This window comes from Prunus avium, chromosome 4 (assembly GCF_965620075.1).
Source record: "Prunus avium chromosome 4, drPruAviu1.hap1.1, whole genome shotgun sequence".
In the NCBI taxonomy this organism is placed as follows: Eukaryota; Viridiplantae; Streptophyta; class Magnoliopsida; order Rosales; family Rosaceae; genus Prunus; species Prunus avium.
In genome coordinates, this window is record NC_142287.1 from 18186946 (window position 1) to 18204706 (window position 17761).

The following is a 17761-nucleotide window of genomic DNA, read 5'->3' on the forward strand; positions in this document are numbered from 1 at the left end:
CTAATTGAAGGTGCAAGAGATGCATATTTGCATCACTCTCATATTTTCATGTAGTGATATTTATTTATTTATTTTTTTTAAAGTTGAAAGAGATTTCGAATCATCTGACTTTTTGTTGTTGTTGAGAAAAGATGGTATTTCATTAAACCGAGAGGAACATTACATGGTAAAAACTAGCATGTTAACGGCGGTCACGTTAACCTTCCCAGAGAACACAAAACCTCAGGGTAGGAAGGAGTACCACCCATGTTATTCACTAAACAAAAAAGTCAAATAACTTATACGAAACAAACAAACCTAAAACCCAACCACAAAACCCTTAAAACAACATCCCATCACTACGAAGCAGATTATCAGTCTCTACTTATACAAATCATCTGACTTAAAAAACATAATGTTATAGGGGCTGTTAAAATAAGTTATTTTCTTGATTTCGAAACCATTCATTGGAGCCAGATTTGATCACTATCTATCTCTACTTGCTAAGAAGAAGAAACAGAACCACAGGTGTGCCAAGCACTTGGAAGCAGATTATCAGTCTCTACATCCAAACTTAATAGTCAAATTAACAGCCTTCAAGTTGATCAAAACTCTACTAATTATCGAGTACTTTCGGTTCAGTTTTCTGGAACTGCTGTCATGATTCTGAGAGGAAAGGTCAACTTAGTTTCACTAAGAAATTTAATAAGTATTTAATGTGTTTTTGAGCCTAACACACACAATGACCAAATTGTGTTTTACCCTCAAATTAATATATTACAGAGTAAGTTTAAATTTTTGATGCTTCAATTGGTCTCCTTCCTTGCTGGTAGTATTCGAAATATATGCTTTCATAATTTTTCATCTTCTTGTACAATCTCTGCGTTGACTCATTGACCAGGCTTTCAAGGGGTTCAATCTCTTTATCTGATTCAGGCATGCAGAAGGCAGCCAAAGAGATCCTCTCCGTGTCAGGATTTATCACTACCCTGTGTACAGGGCTCTTCAATATTCCATTGCTCAATATCTGTGTATCACAAGGAAACCAACAATCAAGCTTCTATAAGCCAAACCAACTGTATTAGATTGTTAAACTTCGCTCAAAGGGTCTCATTCAACAAATTATAAGGCATATTTGATGAGTTGTTTTAGCCATAACAACAATGAGATACAAAAGGGTACATTTTTATACAAGCGATTGGGGAGAGGGGTTTTCTCACACACACTACAAAGCTGTTATGGGGTTCGAACCTGAGACCACTGGTCTGCAAGTTAAGGCCCTTTTCCACTGGGCTAGACCCCGTCGGCCGAAAGGGTACATTTTTAAGCTTTCAATTACTCACCAAATTTCAATTAGTCATTTCTTTAAAAGTGAATTAAAACCAATAATTGAACAGGTTGAGATATAACATTTGATTTACCTCTGCCTGATCACCGACATTAATGAGAAGCGCCTCAGGAATAATGGGAGCTCTAAACCACTGATCGTCTTTAAGAAACTGAAGACCTTCGACTTGTTTGTCTTGCAAGAGAAGGGTGATTAATGATGAATCCGAATGTGGTTTGACACCTAGGACAACATCAGGCCTTGAACAAGGAGGATAAAAGTTAAACCTCAAATCCATTCTCCCTTGTTCTCCATACAGGTCCCAAAAGCAATTAACATCCAAATTCAATGACCTTGCCATGGCCTCCAGGACAGTTTTTGTTACCACTTGTAACTTCGTCGTATATTGGTCTAAAGTTTCACTGCAGTAATAATATATGTTGAACTCTGAGAGATCATGATATGGTTACTGTTTCAGTGTGAAGGAAGAAGATGTATGGCAAACACAAGTTACCTAAAAGATTTGGGATTTTGAGGCCAAAATTTGAGCTCTCGGTGCTCTTCTGGATATACAGAAAGGTATAGCCGGTCAGACCAATCAAGTCTTTGTTGTTCAGAAAAAACCGTGTCGTTCCCATATCCTTGAATATCGTTGACTTGTGCATGTCTCAAGTATTTCTGCTTCTCTTCCACTGGAAGTGCAAAAAATTGTTTTGTCATTTCGCGGACCTTGTCTAGGAATTCAGGTGTCATGCCATGATTTATTACCTGGAACACAGAGTTAAGGCAGGAGCATCAAACATGTTTTACAAATACGTGGATGGGAAAATTCTTCAGTAAGTATTTAATGTTAAACATTAGTTACATATTTCTAATCTCGGCCGTTCGATTGTATTTATGTTGCTTATTAAATCTACCAACACATCTAATGAATGTAATCCAACGGCCAAAATTAGAAATATGTTACCAAATCCTTAACTTAAATACTTACTGGAGAATCTAGATAGATGGATGATTCAAAAGTTTGCTAATTCATTACAACTTGTACCAAGTTTTCTCAAGTAATCACAATTAAATTGGGTATTTGAATTCAGACCTGAAAGCAACCCCATGTAGTAAGAGCTGATTGAAAATTGTCAAGTTGTTGTTGGGTGATTGAGGAAGGTGTGAGGAGGAGACCAAGATCAATTACTGGAATATCCTTCAACTGGACAGAAGAAGCATATGGGGCTCCAACTTTATGGATATAGTTCTCAGGCACTTGTTCCCCTTCGGCGAGCAGGAGCAGCTCTTGGACAGTTTTGGATCCTAACTCTATCTTGGGCTTGGCAATAGTGGAAGAAGATTCAGCCATGTCTGTCTATGTGGTTGCTTGGTTGGTTGGTTTCTTTCTAGCCTCACCCCCCGAAAAAAGAGCTTCTGTAATTTCAGCTGCAATGATCTCTCTTCTGTTGGGTGCTCAACTGCACGGAAAGATATTAAGAAAAATATCACCTTCGGACGTTTCTGCAATTTCAAGGTGAGATATTAAGAAAAATAAATAGTCTCCATCTATCCTTTTCTTTTTTAATCATGAGAAAAATTTCATTAAGCTTACAACAAAAGCACAAACGGCCAGTAAGCTAAAAGCGGAGCCTCCTTAAAACCTTGCCATAAAAAACCCAAAAAACAGGAAAACCCTTTATCTATCCTATTGAAATATAGGAAGCTTGCTTGTGGTATATATTTTTAGCTTACCTAATATTCAATGTATGCACCTCCGCTATAATTATGCAGGTGAAGAAAAGTAGCTCATGTTTCACTATTAATTAGTGGGGCCTAAGTATTGGAAAAACCAAAACAAAACAAAACAACAAAAGAAGATGAAAGGACATAAAATTGGATTCTTGTAAGGCCATCTCCAATGCTTAAGGAGCTAAACCCAAATTTCCACCCTTCAAAATACAACTATTCATGTATTGCACGGACTCAAACAGTTTTTTCCCTCAATCGCCTAGACTCAAATTTTGAGTCCGTAGCCTTATTCAATTATTTTTAAATAGTTTAACTTTATTTTTTTTTGTGGTTTTGTTTTCTTGAGCTAATTTTTGTTTATAACTTCATGATTTAATTTTCTAAACCTTTTAACCTAAAAAAAAAATTAAAATTCAACAAACTTAATTTTAATTCAATTAATATTTGTAGGCCATTATCCTACATGGCTTGAATTATTTTCTGACGTGCCTATCTTCTTCTTTCAATTATTTCTGACTTTGTGCCCATCTCCTCTATCTCATCAGCTCTTCCTTTCTTGAATTCTCTGCCTTTCATCTATCTCCTTATCTCTCTTCCTTCAATTATTATCTGACATGGGTCACATCCCCTTTTGTCTTGTTGCCATTATTTTCTGAATAATTGTCTTTTTGCCATTATTTTATGAAAGAAAATCTTCCTTTACCCAACACCATATCAAAGTGAGAAATGAAAAAAAATAAAAATGGTGGGTTATTTAATAAATGGATGGGTATTTATAGAATTTGAGTTGTGTTTTGGGGTTTATTTAAAATATTTAATTATTTTTTTTTACCATTGGATTTGATATTTGAACATTGAATCTACTTTATTTCCGTTGAAATTGTTAAGAATTAATCATGGTCTTCTATCATATAGCCGTTGAGAACAATTAGAAAAAAGAAAACAAACGCAAGTTTGAATCACTACACCAGAACACATCTATTATGGCGCACAAAGCTCGTCGTGAATTATCATTCACGATGCGAAACATGCAAGCAGTAAAAGCCCCCGTCGTAAATAGTGTTCCTCAATCACGGCGTGCATGAACGTCGTAATAAAAAACTTAAGACGACGTTTCCCGTGAGCCGTAATTCAGTTAAAGCAATTACGACACGCTTTGCGCGCCGTAAAGGAGTAATTAATTCTCATTTAAGACGTCTAATGCACGCCGTGTTTAACTTTAAATTTTTTCTAAAAATTATTAATTCCCTGCCTGCTCCTATTTCATATTTACAATATACTTATATCATCTATTACTTCCCTGGATACAAAATTTCACAAAAGAAAAAGTAGTATTGCAACCAAACTTGAAAGAAAGAACCATTTTATTGAAAACTACACTAATCATAATCAATTCCAAATACAAACTCCATAAAGTATTAAAGAAACACATAATAGTGCAGCCAAATTTACAATTAACTTGTACACAGCCTCCAACTCATTCACTCATAATAGTGCTGCCAAAACTACAACGTAACCTATGCAAAAACCTCATGATAGCACTGGCAGTAGACATCATCTAACAAGAATCAAACTGACACTTGATCTGCCACCTGCATTTTGTTTGAAAACTCATTTTAGCAACTTAACCATTGTAATTTGCCAAAGGAAAAACCTCATTACAAATTAATATGATGGTTACCTCAATCAAGAAACTTTGAGAACCCCAGTCGTTTCTTGATGAAACTTTGCCATTCTTCCATACTCTTTATATTATCAGGCTTCAGTTGCCTTGCAGCGCATTGAATACCAACAAGCTCTCCTCATTTCCGCACTTCTTTTAGTAATTTACATCTATGATCTCGCCAAAGCTTTGCCGTACTCGTAGAATAGTTGCAGCAAGAACAACTGCATGTTGTTTTTTTGCTAGCTTGGAACCCTGTTTTGAGCACTTTAAAATGATTATATGAGATATGATCCAAATACAGAAACCACCAAGTACAGAAACTAAGAATAATGATCCAAATAAATTGACAAGGAGTAAAGAAAGTAGTATAAAATATCTAAAGTACAGTAACTAAGAATAATGATCCAAATAAATTGACAAAGTAAGAGCTTCCTTTAACTTGATAGAGTGTTATTGAGCCCTTGGCAAGTAAACCCAAATTCCAACAGTAAAGATCCCTATACATAAAACTTATTACTTTGCCAAAACCACTACATATTAAATTCCAGAATAGGTCAGCATAATTCAGGAGGCTGCATACATATATATCACAAATACCTTTGATTTAATTAAGGAGCAGCACACTCTTTGTAAAGACCAAATAGAAACCCTGTATGATTTACCAACAATTGACAATCATGCATTCCACAGGCTTTATTCCAACAGAAAATAATACTTTGAAGAAATATAGAATGAATCGACATATATACAAAAGCTCAGTATCAGTAGCATGCTGATGCAGTATATTAGACAGTAGAGTAATAAACATATACACAATTCATAAACCGAGAACAAAGTCCTCTTTCCAAGAAAAATCCAGAAAATGAACAAGTACCCAACGGAACAAAGCTGAACACTCATGGATCCCAACTTGCTGAACAATTAATTGTGGTATCTCAACTTGCTCAGAAGAATAAACAGAACCACAGATGTGCCAAGCGCTTGGAAGCAGAGTATCAGTTGTGAGAGCAAATATTTCGTCTCCAATCATAGCACGCCACGTGGAAAAGAAGATTATTCCTTAAATTAATTAATTAAACCAATTTATTTGATTAATTAATTAATAGGTATAATATCTTAATTATAAGATATTATCTTTATTTAATAAGATAATATCATTAATTTGGATATTATCTTAATAAGGGGATAATATCTTAATTATAGGATATTATCTTATAATTAATTAGATAATATCATTCATTTAGATATTATCCTAATAAAGGGATATAATCAAGTCCGACTCAATCTTTACAAATTTAGGTAAAGAATAAACTCTAATAAACTCCTCCTAATAAGAGTTTATTCTTTACGAAACCCTAGCCCCAAGGCTCCTATAAATAGACGACTTCATTCATCATTCAAGGTACTTCAAAAAACCTACTTCTAAATCTAGCCCCAAAACCCGAGAAAAATACCCGTAAGTCTCTCACTCTCCACTCTCCACTCTCCACTCTCCATATTTACTCCACACGGCTCCGGCCACCACACACGGCCCTGGCCACCCAGTTCTCACCCTAGAGAAATCTCCGTACCCTTTTTAGCTATTGTTTCACCTAGATTCAATCGAACTAACATAGGCATCGGAGGGCCTTTGACCAACACCCCCCGTGTGTGGTCTATTTACTCCGGTCTTTTTTACAGGAATCGAGGAAGAGAGAGAAGGAAGATCAAAGGGCGAATGATCTAGAAGCGAATATTCTCCCGCGAGATTATTTCACAAACATTTGGTGCTTTTATTGACAGCACGAGTTATACTCAACGCAGCTCAAGGAATCCGTTCCTCCTATTTTCCAATCCACTGAAGCCTTCCAAACAACCATGGTTGGAAGCAAGAAAACAAGGGGCAAGATTGTTGCGATGGCCCAATCCACGACGGGCACGAACTGCCACGACGTCGTGGCTCCAACACAATCCCACACCTCCGCCGAGACTGTGGCACGTCCTCACGACATCGCGGCCGCCATCGGTCCTCCTCCTCTCAGTCCCGTGACAAGGAACACCATCTTAACGAGCACCACCGCCCTACTACAGCAATGCCTCTCAACTGGAACCACCGTGCCACATGTTGAACCCGCAGTTGGGACCACCGCACTAGCCTATGCCGTCGTTGTACCATCTCAAGGCCTCGTGGCTAGATCTAGCCACCTTCATAGTGCCGCCGTTGAGCATGGTGGAACCTCCCATCATGGTGGGCTCATGACCACCACCGACTTAGCCCGATCTTGGAGCAACTTCAAACATTCCCTCCATCAAGGATTAAAATATCGGCCGTGCAGATAATATCGGGCCTCCAATTTATGGATATTTCGGGGGATATATCGTTATCGTTTTAGGTATCGGGAAAAAATTAACAAAAATGATAGATATAGGCATTGAAACACATAATTTTGGTGGAAAACTTTCATAGATGTTATTTACATTATCAATGAATGTATTGAACAAATAAAACTCAAAATTTACTAATAATAAGATATACATATGATGAAATATAAGTGGTATGTAATGCGCATTAATGAAAAGTTTGAAAATAAAATGTTGATTAGAATGAATAAACCATGTATAAATCCTTAGTTTGTTTAAACATTGGATTACAATTTAGATAAGTGTCCATCTACATAAATGAAAAGCTCCTATGAGGTTGAAACAATGAGGAACAACTTTGTAAGCCATGTGTTGAACATGGTGCACATACGTCTCTCTTGAGCTCCCTAATGTCCTCCTATATATGAGATAGTTAGGATTAACCAAACTAGTTGGTCCATAATCGGTTTCATCATCTTGAGCTCCATAACTAGTTCCACTATAATCAGACATGACATAACCATAGCCATCATAAGATTCATTTGAGTTAGTACTAGGTCTAGTTCCTATGCTCATAGATACAAAACTGATCGCCATGTCCTCTTTAGATGGATTGGAGGTATGTGGGCAGTGGACTGTGCATAGATTCTTCATATTAATAAATTATAGGGTTCTGGGCAAGGATTAGCTATTTTTGGGTTCTAATTTGCTTCAATTACCTTCAAAAATTCTGATTTTTTTTTGGGTTATGTTATGGGTATCAGGAAATATCGGGGATATCGGCAAAATATCGAGGATATCACACGTATCGGGGATATATCGTCGATACAGGGGAATATATGGCCTTACCCCCCAACATCGATGTCGACAGTTGAAAATAACGATATATCGATATTTCAATTCTTGCCCTCCATTGCCTCCACGCTCGACGTACGCTCCCGCGTACACCTCCAATGAAACCCTAGCCCATGTGCAATTGGGCTCCTCACAATTCTCTCCTCCCGGTCCACGAAGTCAAGTAGACCTCAATCTGAGAGTTGACCAGCTAACTCAGAGAATGGACGACCAAAACAATTTGATGAGGCAGCTCCTCAACCAAATAAACTTGGCTCAAAACCTTGGCCTTGGACAACAGGGCGAAGAGAGAATGATGGACGAACGTGCCTATGGGCAGTTTGATGGGTACCAGGCAGGTCGAATAAGGGTAAGCAAATAAGGAGAGGGACAACAACGTGGTCAGCTTGCCAACATGTCACAAGCATCTGCAAGCCACACTCAGAGAAAATGAGGTCTCTCATCTAAATTGAGCTCAAGGACCAATGTGCATGAAAGGCTGGGCCCACGACTTCACATCCAAGCCCGCCTGGGTCCACAGGGAAATGTTCACGAAAGGCTAGGTCCTCAGGGAGGTCAACCTGACAACCCTCACAATGAGGACAATGAAGAAAGGCGCTCAGCTGCCCGCTCTCGAAGAACCAATTTTTGTCGACAAGCTACAAGAAATCCCTCGCAAGCGCAGTCCACCAACATGCCGCCTAGGAAGCACAGTCGATAAGATCGACCCTTGCGAACCAACGAGGAAGTCAATCAGCGTCGCCCAAATAGCAAAGGTCGCCAACGTGACCGGCCAACCATGTGTGCGGAAGACGTTGAGAAGCTTGGAAATAACCGACTTCGGGACTTACAGATTATAGGAAATTTTGAAGATGCAGTACGCATGGAGGTAGATCGAGCAAACTCCTCACCTTTCACCACCGAGATTGAGCAGGCTGCTCCCCTTAACGATTCTCAATGCCCTCTCTCACATACTTCAAAGGGGATTCTGATCCCGAAAGCCATCTGAAGCATTTCAAGAGCATTATGATCCTCTACAAAGCCGAAGACGCGCTAATGTGCAAGGTGTTTGCAATGACTTTGGAAGGAGCAGCTCAAGACTAGTTCCACACCCTGCCATCCGGGTCGATCAGCAGCTTCAAGGAGTTGTCTTTCGTCTTCACCAAGGAATATACTTATTACCAGACAATCAAAAAGAACCCTGACCATTTGTACCACTTGTGCAAGAAGCCCGATGAATCCCTTTGAGATTACATCAAGAGATTCAAAGCAGAAAAGGTCAACATTGTAGGGTGCTATGATCGAATCGCGTCCTCTACTTTGAAGAAAGGTCTTCCAGTTGAATACGACCTATACCACGAGTTGACTATCACTCCCAGACTCTGGCAGAGGTCTTTGCGACCACGGAACACTATGTGCTCTAGGATGATGATTGAATCGCCGCGAAGAAGTCTACCAAGCAGGAAGATCAACCAACTAAGTGGGCAGGGCAAAGAAACGACAGGCTTAGTAGCAGGGACTAAGACAAACGCAGGTTGCGCCCACAAGGAGACACTACGGCAAGGGAGAACTACACCAAGAACTACACCAAATCTTAGCCCAAGTGAAAGACAAACATTGGGTAAAAAGACCGCCACCCTTGAAAGGAGATCTGGACAAGAGGGATACCAGAAAATACTGTGCCTTCCATGGGACGCATGGGCACAATACAAATAACTGCTTTGCTTGGAAAGCGCACCTCGAAGAACTTGTGAGAGAGGGCCACTGCATGGAGTTCATCGCGAAGCAAGCCATCCATTAGATTGAGGACTGTGATACCACCAAGGAGCCATCCCAGAAGGTCATAAGGATTAACACAATCCTAGCCGACTCCGAGGAGTCCGAGTTGACCAGCAAAGGAGGGCCTTTGGCCACACCCCTTAGGTATGATCTATTTACTCCTATTTATATCACAAGGATCGAGGAATCAACGCGCAAATATTCCCTATGCGGAATTTGCTCAAACACTGAAGATAAGGGGCTTTTCCGTCTTTTTGAACATATCATGGGCATGTTTAGAGTAGAGCAGCATTTTTTGGGCTTTTTACTAGTTTTCCATTCAAAGGTGGTAAATGGTGGCGGTTCAGAGTTCCTATCTAGTCGATCAAATGGAGGTACTTAATACTATAGCCTATCAAAATTTTATCTTGTTTCATTATTTCTTCTACAACAAATTATTCAATCCTTCTGTGTTTAGTTTGAGTTGGTATCAAAGCCAGCTAACCCCGGTCTCTCAAATAAAAATACAAAAACCCTAGTCATCCGTAGCCTCTACCGCCGACGGCAACCAAACACCAAAAATAAAAATAAAACAAAAACAAAAACTGTTGCAAAACAGAGAAAACATCGTCACAAACCAAGGGCGACAAAAGATCCTAAAATCACAAACCCGCCAATCTTAGCCAGCGCAACCTACCTTCCAAACTTGTTCTCTCCCCATTGTTTTTGAAGATATCCTAGACACCCCTACCACCATCGCAAAATCCAATGCTTCAGAAACCCACAAAACTCTTAACATGGCGCAACCAATTGTTACAATTTGCAATTATACTTCTGATGCCTTATTCACCATACTGTTGAATGGGAAAAACTATAGCACTTGGTCGAAGATGATGTTGCTTCATGTGTCATGCCAAGGAAAAAGAGATTATCTGACAGGAAAGGTGGCTCAAGTGGAGGAAGATGCTCCAGGCTTAGATTAGTGGTGTATTGAAGACTCCATTGTTAAATGATGGTGGATAAAAACCATAGAACCTGATTTGGTAGAATTATTCTTAGATCTACCAACAATAAAAGATGTCTGGGAAAGTGCAGCCCAGGTGTATTATGATGCATCTGATGAGTCGCAGATTTATGAATTCCGGTGTAAAGCAACCTGTATTACTCAAGCAGGTTGCGATATTACATCCTACTTTGCTAAGCTCAAGAGCATTTGGTCAGAACTAGACCGTCATCGTCCAATCAACATTAAGTGCCATGATGATGTGAAGATTCTACAGGCTGAGATACAGAAAGATTGCATTTATGATTTTCTAGCAGGTCTAGGTGATGAGTTTGATAAAATTAGAGGTGATTTGTTGAGGTTGAGTCCATTGCCAAAATTGGAGGAGTTTGCTTTTGTTGGTAAAGAGGCCCAACGCCGTGAGACGATGCTCAAGAAGGATGGAAAAACTGAATCATCGATAGTAACGGTTTCCAAAGCCCTTGCTGCTAGTTTTTCTTTTCCCCTTCCAACCCCTGAGGAAAAAGAAAACATGCATTGCACTTACTATAATGGGAACCGTCATACAGAGGTCATGTGTTTTCACAAGAGTGAGTTTCTGGAGTGGTTCCTTGAACGTCAAAAGCAACGAAAGATGGCGCATGGGACGAAAAAGAATGACAGGAGTGGTGTAGCTGTTGTCTTCACCGCCAGCCATTCTTCCGTCGACTCGGTCACCGGCACTACCTCTAGTGTCTCAACCTTGCCCATGGCAGGTCCTTTAGTTGATGATTCTCTTACTGTTCTCTCTCAATTATCCATTTGAGAGCCTGCTGACTATGAAGGTAACCAGGAAAAAGCTTTGGTGCTTTCCGACCAATGAGATATGGGTTGGATTATCGATTCCTGTGCTATGGATCATACGACCTATGATAAATTCTTTTTTCATTCTATGACTGCTCCTGCCAAAACAAGTGTGGTTATTGCCTACAGTGAATCTAACTCAGTCACTAGGGATGGTTCCATTACTCTTACTCCTACCCTCTCTTTACATAAAACTTTTTAGTTCATGCTTTGTTCCATAATTTATTATCTGTTGGGCAAGTTACCGAATAGTTAGATTAGTGCGTGCCCATATTCTCTTCCTTTTGTTTGCTTCAAGATGTTTAGACCAGGGAGATCATTGGGTGTGGTACTAAGAGAGGAGGGGCTTTACTATGTGGATGACATTGCACCGAGTCGTGTTCATTAGATTTAAGGCGTTGTCAGTGAGAAGCATAAGAAGATTTGGTTATGGCATCAGCCATTGGGTCATGTTTCCTTTAGTTATTTGCAGTCTTTGATTCCATCTCTATTTAGTGGAGTAAAAATTTATGATTTTCAGTGTGAGACTTGTATTCTTGCAAAAAGTCACCAAATGTTTTATCCACCTTGTTTGAATAAAAGCACATCTCCTTTTGATTTAATCCAATCAAATGTTTGGGGTCCATCTCTGATTACTACTGTCTTTAGTGTTCAGTGGTTTGTGATGTTCATTGATTATTGTACTTGGTTAACTTGGCTTATGTTATGAAGCATAAAAGTGAAGCTGGTTCTTTATTTAAGAATTTTTAACAGATGATTCACACTTAATATTCTTTTTCGATTAAAGATGTTCATTCAGATAATGGGGGGCAATTTGTTAACCACACACTTGCAGACTTCTTCACTTAAAAAGGCATTCTCCTTGAAACTATGTGTCCGCATACTCCAGAACAGAATGGTGTGGCTGAACCCAAAAATCATCATATTCGTGAAACTGCCCGAGCTCTCTTTATTGGTTGGGTGTGTTCCCCAAACCCTTTGGACCGTAGCTATTTAGTATGTTATCTACCTTATTAATTGTATGCCTTCACGTGTTTTGGGTTTTAAAACACCACTCCAAATATTGGCTGCTCATGTTCATATTTGTTCCCATCTTAGTCTCACTCTACAAATTTTCAGTTGTGTGGCGTATGTCCATCTCAATAAATCTCATCAGACCAAGTTGGATCTGTGTGCCCTCCGCTGTGTCTTTGTGGGTCTTTCACCTCAACAAAAAGGTTACCGGTGTTACCATTCCTACAGTCGCCACTTTTATGTTACCATGGATGTTACGTTTGTGGAGAATGAGATGTTTTTCTGTCAGCAGTGCCCAATCATGCCAAGGGGAGAATACAGTAAAGGAAACACATAATTGGTTTGAGATAGAAATAAGGGGGAAAGAAGCACAAAATACTGCACTGGAACCCAAGCCGCTCATCTCAGCCAGCCAAGTCAAGTAGCTATTGGAAGCAAGTTGCCAACCAGTCTAGCCAAGCCGAACAGTCGAGCCGAGACGAATTGGACATCAGCAATCCCGAACTGCACAACAGTGACCCCCTCTCTCAAACATACCAGCTCATGCTCCACTGAACATCCCTAAGGTAAGTCCTTTAGATCCCAGTGCTTCTCAAAATATTGTTGAAATTGTGAAAAAATTACATGCACGAGCAAACAAGGGACTACCACCAAACAGATTCTCACCATAAGGCAAGGTGAAATATGCCATTGCTTATTATGTCTGCACACAGAGATTCTCTCCTCAAGCAAAAGCATTTGTCAGTCAAATGGAAGGAATTAAAATTCCTAAGGGATTGGAAGAAGCTTTGCAAGAGCCAAAATGGGTGGAAGCAATGAATGTGTAGATGGAGGCCTTACAGAAGAATGGAACATGGGAGACACTTCCTCAACCTAAAGGAAAGAAACATGTTAGATGTTGATGGGTGTACATAGTTAAGCACAAAGCTGATGGCACAATAGACAAATATAAAGCAAGACTTGTGGCCAAAGGGTATACGCATACGTGTGGAGTTGATTATCAGGATACGTTTGTACTGGTGGCAAAAATAAATACAGTGCAAGTTCTATTGTCTTTAGCAGCTAATTTAGATTCGCCTCTCAAACAATTTGATGTGAAGAATGCCTTTCTACATGGAGATCTAGAAGAAGAAGTGTACGTGGACATACCACCTGGTTATAGGTTGTCTAATAACAGTGGAAAGGTGTGTAGGCTTCAAAAGGCCCTTTATGGATTGAAGCAGTGTCCAGGAGCATGATTTGGACGATTCACTGAAGCAATGAAGAAGTATGGATATCATCAAGGTAACTCAAATCATACCCTATTAATCAAACGTAGGGATGGTAAGATTACTTTGCTAATAATATATGTCAATGATATGGTAGTTACTAGTCATGTTGTTGAAACGGGTAAATTACAGACATACTTAGCCTCAGAGTTTGAGATGAAGGACTTGGGGGCTTTGAAGTACTTTCTGGGAATCGAAGTAACTCACTCCGCTACTTGTATTTGTCTCTCTCAAAGGAAGTATGTTCTAGACATGTTGACAGAAACTAGTATGTTAAGGTGTGCACCAGCCGAAACCCTTATTGTGCGGAATCATCACCTAGCAATCTATCCTGATCAAGTGCCATCCAACAAGGAGAGATATCAGAGGTTAGTGGGAAGACTAATTTATCTTTCGCACACTAGACCAAAATATCACATATGCAGTTAGTGTTGTTAGCCAGTTCATGCATTCTCCTAGTGAGGATCACTTAGCAACACTTATGAGGATTTTGAGTTATTTGAAGAAAGCTCCAAGTCGAGGCTTGATATTTAGAAAACTGGGACATTTGGATGTCAAGGGTTATACAAATGCATATTGGGCAGGCAATATAACAAATAGACGTTCTATATCAGGTTACTTCACTTTCATTGGGAGTAATTTGGTTACATGGCGAAGTAATAAGCAGAATGTAGTGGCTTGATCTTCAGCTAAGGCAGAATATAGGGGCATAGCACACGGAGTTTGTGAGCTTCTTTGGCTAAGGATACTCATGTTCGACATTGGTTTTCCACCAAAGAAAGTCATGGAGTTTTACTGTGACAACCAAGTTGCGAGAGATATAGCAAATAATCCAATTCAACATGGCAGAACTAAGCATGTTGAAGTGGATAAGCATTATATCAAGAAGAAGCTGGTAGATAAGCTAATTGTTTGTGCCTGATAAATCACGGCCATAAGTTGGCCGAAGGAGCCCTTTCTCTCGGCCCCGGCACTTGTTCGTAAAGGCTGAAACGCAGCGTTTCACCAGGGTACTTCGCCTTTCTAAAGACAAAAGAAGAAATGCTAAGGCATGATCATCTCGGCCTCCAGCGCAGGCCGAGGCCGAGGCCAAACAAAATCGCGGCTAGAAACATTAAAGTCTGATCATCACGTGATAGCAGGGACCCAGGCTTCATTTAATGAAGTAGTGCCTGTTTAATGCAGCAAACCCACTGGCTACAAGAAAACATTTAATGCATGAGGGAAGGTGGGAAGTGACTGAAGTCAGAATTTGGTGATGGGGATCAGAGCGATTAGACGTGGACATTCTCACAAGAATTCTGACAGCCTGAGATATTGGTTCACCAGCTATCCAGGCCATAAATGCGTCTCCACGGCCAGAAGCTCAGAACCCGATCAGAAGCGGCGGCCGAGATTCACCAGGATTTCTAGGGTCACACCACCATACTTCACGATCCCAAATGTCGATTGGACTGCCCACTTGCTCCAATCCAGCTCCACCATGCAGATTTTTAGCCTCGATTACTCCTCCAGGGACTCTTCCTATAAATACAAGGCTCGAGCTACATTCAAAGGGTTCAACACCAAAACAAAGCCTCCCACGGAGCAACTTATTTTTTCCTGTAATGCACTTTCAATATCTTTACTTGCTTTCCTAGGAGTAGTGGTAGATTGTAAGGAAAACTCATTCATCAATATATCATACGACCCTTGATTTTCAAGGCACCGGAGCACCATCCTTGTTGTTCGCTCACTCACCCCATATATCATACGACCGTCGCTCCCTGAGCAGCGCGCCGGAGCACCGCCCAAAACCCACCACCTACACCATCACTCAACGGCCTTGTAGTTCAGGCCGTGAACCTAACAGCCGAGACCATTTCCTCTCTTGGCTACAATCGTTTGATTAGGAAGACGAGTTCAAACAGGCGCACCACTCAACCATCCAACACTCATCAATTCATCGACGCACGGTAAACCGTGCTGGCACGCCCGCGCACAAACCGCACCGCACCCAAAAGCAGGAAACCGCGTGTTAACGCATATCCCCTCGGCCCGGAACTCCAGGCCGTGAGATTTGCGCGGCAGACACTAATCGATATACCATTTGTAAAGTCAGAAGAACAGCTGACAGATATCTTAACGCATACGGTGTCAACAAAGGTTTTTCATGACTCACTTAACAACTTAACAAGTTGGGCATATGAGATATCTACACACCAACTTGAGGGGGAGTGTTGGTGTGAGCCATAATTCAGGGATCTCGTGATCCCTGATTTCCTGGTGTAATTCACGTTACCTAATTAGAATAATTACCTAATTAGGATTCCTTGTAATTAGCTAATTACTTTTCCTTGTAGGAAAAGTCAACTTGTACTTGTATATCTATATATCCTCCTCATGGAGAAATATAAAATCATTCACAATTATTTAATCCTTTTGTGTTTAGTTTTAGTACCACAAGCCGATGAACTTCCACCAAACTCCTCCAAATAATAATATTGACAACGGGTATAAGGAATCCATGGCCCCACCAATTGCCAAGCGGAACATAGTTAGCACCGTAGAAAACAAGTGTCGACCCAATACCACAGTGGGTAAGGCCACCCATGAGGTTGGAGAGGAATGCAAGCACCATCGCTCCAAAGTATGGTGGAGTACCAAGAGTACTAGCAACAGACAAGAATGCTAAAAACATTGCACCAATATGGGCAGCTCCAACGGCAAAGAAGTAGTGAGAGTAGAAATAGAGAAGAACCAGAATGCCAAAAGACAGCTGCCATGAAAGACCCAATCCACCGACAAACTGTAGAAAGAGCAGAATAGTTTTTAGTGACAACCAAAAGTAAAACATTGCAGTTAACATCATACAGCTGAATGTTCATTAAGGCTTAGTAGAAGTCACTTTTGATCCCTGTAGTTTACCACTTTTACCACTTAGGTCCCTATAGTTTCAATCTGATCAATTTTACCCTTAAAGTTTCAATTCCAAGCAATTCAAGGACAACTCCCAATTTCTATCAAATTATTCCAACTTCCGTTACTTATTCAACATGTGCCTCTCACGTGGTGGGGCATTTCGGTCCAATATTAAAGTTGAAAGTGAAGAGCTTTGCTTTTTGTAGAGGCTATGGGGACTTCAAAACCCAAGTCACAGATCTCATAAAAAAATCCCAAGAAATAAAAAGAGAAAATTGCTTGAGCCTGGAGGGAGGAACTTGGACACTTGAAAGGAAGAAAAGCTACAAGAAGGGCTCCTGGGTGGCTCTGGGAGTGTTTGGGGAGATTGGACAGAAATGCCCTTCCATGTGAGGGGCACATGTTTAATAAGTAACATAAGTAAAAGTAATTTGACAGAAATTGAAGTTTGTCCTTAAATTGCTTGAAATTGAAACTACATGGACAAAATTGATCAAATTGAGACTATGGGGACCTAAGTGGTAAAAATGGTAAACTACAGGGACCAAAAGTGACTTTTTGCCTTAAAACATTGGTTGAGATCATTGAGGCCTCTTTACAATGTCTCTACTATGGCCTCTTTTGACTTCTTCCTCAGGTATTATCTTTGGCACTCCAGTTTACGCTTCCGACTTTAAAGTGAAACAGTGCAGGATCTGTCTGGTGGATGCTCAAGATGCTGAGAAATTTAATGTCTTGTCAATCTTTAGGGAAGGAAAAGTTGAAGAAAATGGTAAAACTAAGAGAGTTGAGTCTGAAGCAAGTGACATAGTCTGTCGCATGCCCCGACGAGGCAGCCACTCAAATCCGGGTTGGGATGATGAGCAATCTAGATGGTGAGGTGGGGTTTTGTAAAGATAGTGTGGTGCCCCAAGAAGCCTCGAAACCATAGTCTATCGAAAAACGCTTTCCACTTCCTTCGTTCAGGAACAAACACTTCACCTTGGCTCCGTAGGAGCAAGATTGAGAAATCGAATCATCTGATTGAAGGTGCAAAAAGATGCATATTTGCATCACTCTCAAATTTTCGTGTAGTGGTATTTATTTATTTATTT

At 40.2% G+C, this 17761-nt stretch overlaps 2 protein-coding genes and 1 long non-coding RNA gene across 5 annotated transcripts; 1 reads left to right on the forward strand and 2 right to left on the reverse strand.

Annotated features, from left to right (window-relative positions):
- Positions 1-643: 643 nt before the first annotated feature.
- On the reverse strand, positions 644-3045 carry LOC110755215 (protein LATERAL BRANCHING OXIDOREDUCTASE 1). Of its 3 annotated transcripts, none has more exons than XM_021956394.2 (5): positions 2904-3045; positions 2403-2812; positions 1821-2074; positions 1401-1728; positions 644-1006 (listed from the first exon to the last, which is right to left on the reverse strand). In XM_021956394.2, exons 2-5 carry the CDS (start codon positions 2658-2660, stop codon positions 770-772), a joined length of 1077 nt encoding a protein of 358 aa, XP_021812086.1. In that variant the 5' UTR covers positions 2661-2812; positions 2904-3045; the 3' UTR covers positions 644-769. The 3 variants fall into 3 exon arrangements, with proteins under 3 accessions (XP_021812086.1, XP_021812087.1, XP_088108697.1); XM_021956395.2 differs by having other exon boundaries at positions 2403-2769; positions 2904-3043; XM_088252571.1 differs by lacking the exon at positions 2904-3045 and having other exon boundaries at positions 2403-2892.
- Positions 3046-4386: 1341 nt separating this feature from the next.
- On the reverse strand, positions 4387-5719 carry LOC110755217 (uncharacterized). Its single transcript, XR_002526459.2, has 3 exons — positions 5581-5719; positions 4722-4958; positions 4387-4632 (listed from the first exon to the last, which is right to left on the reverse strand). It is a non-coding gene; the product is annotated as an uncharacterized LOC110755217 (long non-coding RNA).
- A 4716-nt stretch (positions 5720-10435) lies between these two features.
- LOC148294949 (uncharacterized) lies at positions 10436-11446 on the forward strand. Its single transcript, XM_088252320.1, has 2 exons — positions 10436-10610; positions 10698-11446. Exons 1-2 carry the CDS (start codon positions 10436-10438, stop codon positions 11444-11446), a joined length of 924 nt encoding a protein of 307 aa, XP_088108446.1.
- The last annotated feature ends 6315 nt before the right edge of the window (positions 11447-17761 follow it).